Source organism: Hyla sarda, chromosome 5, assembly GCF_029499605.1.
Source record: "Hyla sarda isolate aHylSar1 chromosome 5, aHylSar1.hap1, whole genome shotgun sequence".
Lineage (NCBI taxonomy): Eukaryota > Metazoa > Chordata > Amphibia > Anura > Hylidae > Hyla > Hyla sarda.
In genome coordinates this window covers 231,297,690-231,302,236 of record NC_079193.1, presented here as the reverse complement: position 1 = coordinate 231,302,236, position 4,547 = coordinate 231,297,690, and the positions used below count along the sequence as shown (strand labels likewise).

Here is a 4,547-nt window from a genome sequence, read left to right as displayed (position 1 = left end):
TAATGTGAGGAAACTATGCTACCTAATGTGGGGAATCTATGCTACCTAATGTTGGGAATCTATGCTACCTAATGTGGGGGGCTTGAATGAGCTGCGGCATATGGGAGGCCTTAATAAATAATTAGAAACTTATACAGCAAGTGACATATGGGGGTCCACCTGAGTAAGTGACAAATGGAGGGGGGGTGCTGAACAATTGATGTTTTTGGGGGGGGGCACAGGCACATTCTTTGCACAAGGGCCCTCTGCTGTCTGTGTCCGCCCCTGGGTAGAGAATAAGGGGTAAAGTGGAACATAGAACAAATGCAGTTATTTTTTTCTTAATTTTTTTTTAATGAAGTATACGAGATAAAGGTAAGCAATGACTTTTCCTCAGTCTGAAGCGCGGTCCTCATCGGCAGGAAGCAGTGAGGAGGAGGAGGATGACGGAGGTTCTGATTCCATCTCTGCTTCTTTTTCGTCCCTCTCTATATATAGGGCCGTGGCCATGAAGAAGGCCCCACCGATGACTGCCATTATGGTGCAGGTCATGAGGGCATACTCCAGGCTGCGGTATTTCAGAAGAGGGGATTTGGCATATCCTCGTTCGTAGGTGTCAGATATCAGGCCGATGAGGTACGGGCTGCCGGCGTCACCTAGGAGGTGATAGATTGTCATCTGCACGGCCAGGGCTGAAGATCTCCTCCACGGAGTTACTACTTTTAGTATAATGTCAGATATGAGGGTGAAATTTACTGACAGAAGCGTCTCTCCGATGAAGATGAAGATGTTGGTGGCAACGATGCTGATCTTGCCAAAAGTCAATGCCAACAGAAGAAAAGGGGCGGAGAGCATCATCGCGCATCCACACACAAGCGGGTCTGCCCGTGGGTTGGATTTGCGATATCTTTTACTTATCTCCGTCCCTGCTACAACTCCCAGAATGCCGGAAACGACTGTAACCACACCAAATATTAGGATGTCGTGATAGTCACACGGTTCAGCACGGCAAGGGTCCTTCTCTTGTAGGAGTGTTCGTGCGTGGGTCAGGTATGACGGACCCCATACACCTATGGCTCCCACTATGAAGGACACAGCCGTCGATCCCATGGTGGTTAACATGAAGCTTCGATTTTTAAATAGTTTTTTCAGATCTGTCGCCCATTTGGCAAACTTCTGGGATTTGTTGTTCTTCTTCCCGTTTGTAGTCGTTCTTGGAAGCTCCTTTGTGACCAAAATCATCAAAGCCACAGCTATGAGGCCCAGGCCAGGGGTGACCCGAAATGCCCAGTGCCAATCGCCCTTTGCTGCATCAGTCACTTTGGGCCCGATGATGTATCCTAGTCCGCAGCCTACAGGTATGACGGAGTAAAACACGTTCAGCATGCGGGTCCGCTGGTCACTTGTAAAAAGGTCTGCAATGATGGAGGGGGCGATGGTGCAGAAAGTCGCCTCTCCGGCTCCAACCAGTCCACTCGTCAGCAGGAAGAGCAGGAAGTACCCGTCAGGGATGAATGACAGGGTAAGTGTCATGCTCAGCCAAACGATTACTCCTGCGCAAACAGTATATTTCTTATTACAGTGGTCGCCCAAATATCCGGCAATTGGTGCGACCAGCACGTAGCTTCCAATGAACAATGTATTCAATAAGCCGGACAGACTAGCATTGGTGTCATATGCTTTCTGTATATAAGGCAGCACCCCCGCCACGCTGGAGCGATTTGCATAGATGAGCAAATTAACAAAGGCGAGGATCACTACGGTGATGATGGAACGTGCGGTGGACATCACGCTTAGAGATGGCAGGTTCTGCCTCTCAGGGATATCGCCCTTTTCTACATCCATATCACTATGGTCCTCCATTGCTTCTTCCTCCTCCTTCAGCAATGGGTCTTGTGGAGAGGCCATGGTCACAGGTCAGAGCCTGAAAACACTAGAGAGAGAGAGATAAGTGAACACATTAGACAACATGTCATCATTCATGTCATTATACAATAGATCCTTCATACAGAGCAGAAATGTCCAGCACAGAACCACAAGATAACACTAAGACCAGCGCAGCCTCAGAAGAAGACGCTTCTCTATAAGTGTTTTATATGGAGACGTCTTCCCTGAGGTTACCAATGTCTGATAACCCTGAACCTGTCCGGTCCTAGTAATATCTGATAACCCTGAACCTGTCCGGTCCTAGTATTATCTGATAACCCTGAACCTGTCCGGTCCTAGTAATATTTGATAACCCTGAACCTGTCCGGTCCTAGTAATATCTGATAACCCTGAACCTGTCCAGTCCTAGTAATATCTGATAACCCTGAACCTGTCCGGTCCTAGTAATATCTGATAACCCTGAACCTGTCCGGTCCTAGTAATATCTGATAACCCTGAACCTGTCCGGTCCTAGTAATATCTGATAACCCTGAACCTGTCCGGTCCTAGTAATATCTGACAACCCTGAACCTGTCCGGTCCTAGTAATATCTGATAACCCTGAACCTGTCCGGTCCTAGTAATATCTGACAACCCTGATTCTGTCCGGTCCTAGTAATATCTGATAACCCTGAACCTGTCCGGTCCTAGTAATATCTGATAACCCTGAACCTGTTCGGTCCTAGTAATATCTGATAACCCTGAACCTGTCCGGTCCTAGTAATATCTGATAACCCTGAACCTGTCCGGTCCTAGTAATATCTGATAAACCTGAACCTCTCCGGTCATAGTAATATCTGATAACCCTGAATCTGTCCCAGTAATGGCGGATTATAAGGGCTTGGCTGTATGGTCACTGGGCCATGTGAACTTCATACTGTAGATACAATTGGGCTATCCTGCTATATACATTTACTAATAATGAACCTACCCCACCTCATTGGGATCTATCCGTACCCTATATTACTTTCTGCCACTAGTTGATTTGAAAATGTTCCCTTTCGGAGTACCCAGAGTATTTCTATTGTTAGTACACACAGAATTCTATTATATACTATTATATTTCTGCCCTAATCTTTCTGTTATTCTTTTACTACACCACCAAATCTTTCTCATAGACTTATATCTTTTAGAACATCACGAATTAGGACTCTTTTTCTTGGGGGCTTTTTGGGGCATAATTGCATTTTAGCAGTTTTGCAAGAAAAAGCTCTGGTCATGATACTATCTGTGCGTTTTATTATGTTTAATGCCAAAGCCAAGTATTGTCACAATGCTATGAGAAATATAACTTTTGTTATTTCTTTTGGAAATTAATTTCTTGTTTTTTTTTTTGCTAAAAAAAAAAAGCAACAACAATAAAAAAAACTGTCAAACAAAAAGCCCTGTGTATGTATGAATAGAAGAGGCTGAGACTTACCTTGTGGTTCTCTCTTCAGATAAGGAACGGTCAAAATCTTGAATTCTCTATCGCAAATAGAAACTCTCTATCAAAGACTTTGCACCACAGGTTGTGAATGCAAAACACACTGAAGAGACTGCAGCCGGCGCACACCTCCTTGTACAGCTTACGGTGACATCATCACAAGCATGTGTGACATCACAGGGTTCTAAACCATCTTCAGGTATGTGTATATCTGTATAGTAAATGTGAGTAGCCGTATTAGTCCAGTGATGCAGATTGTAATACCTTTTTTATTGGACTAACAGAATTTTGTAGAGACAAACTTTTGGGATTCCTCCCTGATAATTTATAAAGTCCTTTGATCATTAGTCCTTGTCTATTGGACTTGATAAAGGGAGGAATCCTGAAAGCTTGTCTCTACAAAATTCTGTTAGTCCAATAAAAAAGGTATTACAAGAGACTGCAACATTTTTTTGATTTGTGTGTATGTATATATATATATATATATATATATATATATATATATATATATATATATATATATATATATAGTTCCAAGCGTGAGTAGGTGCCTCCAGCTAGGATCCGGGTCCAGGATCCTGCATACGTAGTTCCAAGGAAAATGCTGTGGCACTCAAGGTATGGTGAAAAAATGAAAACTATTTATTCATTCCAAATGTGCAAAGAGCAATGTTTCAATGGTCTCACGCCATCATTATCAAGCCACTTGATAATGATGGCGTGAGACCATTGAAACGTTGCTCTTTGCACATTTGGGATGAATAAATAGTTTTCATTTTTCACCATACCTTGAGTGCCACAGCATTTTCCTTGGAACTACGTATGCAGGATCCTGGACCCGGATCCTAGCTGGAGGCACCTACTCACGCTTTAGGAGTGCTGCTTTCTTCTTTGACACATATATATATATACACCTAGAAATACATCAAGTACATAAAAACATATTTTAGAAAAATATTTCTCCAGGCCTGCCGAGTATATCCCCGTACTTCACATTGTCTTCTTAGTTTATATATTTTAATCTTTTGACCCCACTAGGACCAAGGGCATTCTGGGACTTAAAGGGGTATTCCAGGCCAAAACTTTTTTTTATATATCAACTGGCTCCAGAAAGTTAAACAGATTTGTAAATTACTTCTATTAAACAATCTTAATCCTTTCAGTACTTATGACCTTCTGAAGTTAAGGTTGTTTTTTTCTGTCTAAGTCCTCTCTGA

The 4,547-nt window shown here is 43.0% G+C and overlaps 1 protein-coding gene across 1 annotated transcript; it reads right to left on the bottom strand.

Annotated features, from left to right (window-relative positions):
• Positions 1–344: 344 nt before the first annotated feature.
• LOC130272661 (protein spinster homolog 1-like) lies at positions 345–3,412 on the bottom strand. The gene is made up of 2 exons (XM_056518500.1): positions 3,325–3,412; positions 345–1,912 (listed from the first exon to the last, which is right to left on the bottom strand). The coding sequence occupies exon 2, from the start codon at positions 1,885–1,887 to the stop codon at positions 373–375; it is 1,515 nt and encodes a 504-aa protein (XP_056374475.1). The 5' UTR covers positions 1,888–1,912; positions 3,325–3,412; the 3' UTR covers positions 345–372.
• Positions 3,413–4,547: the final 1,135 nt, after the last annotated feature.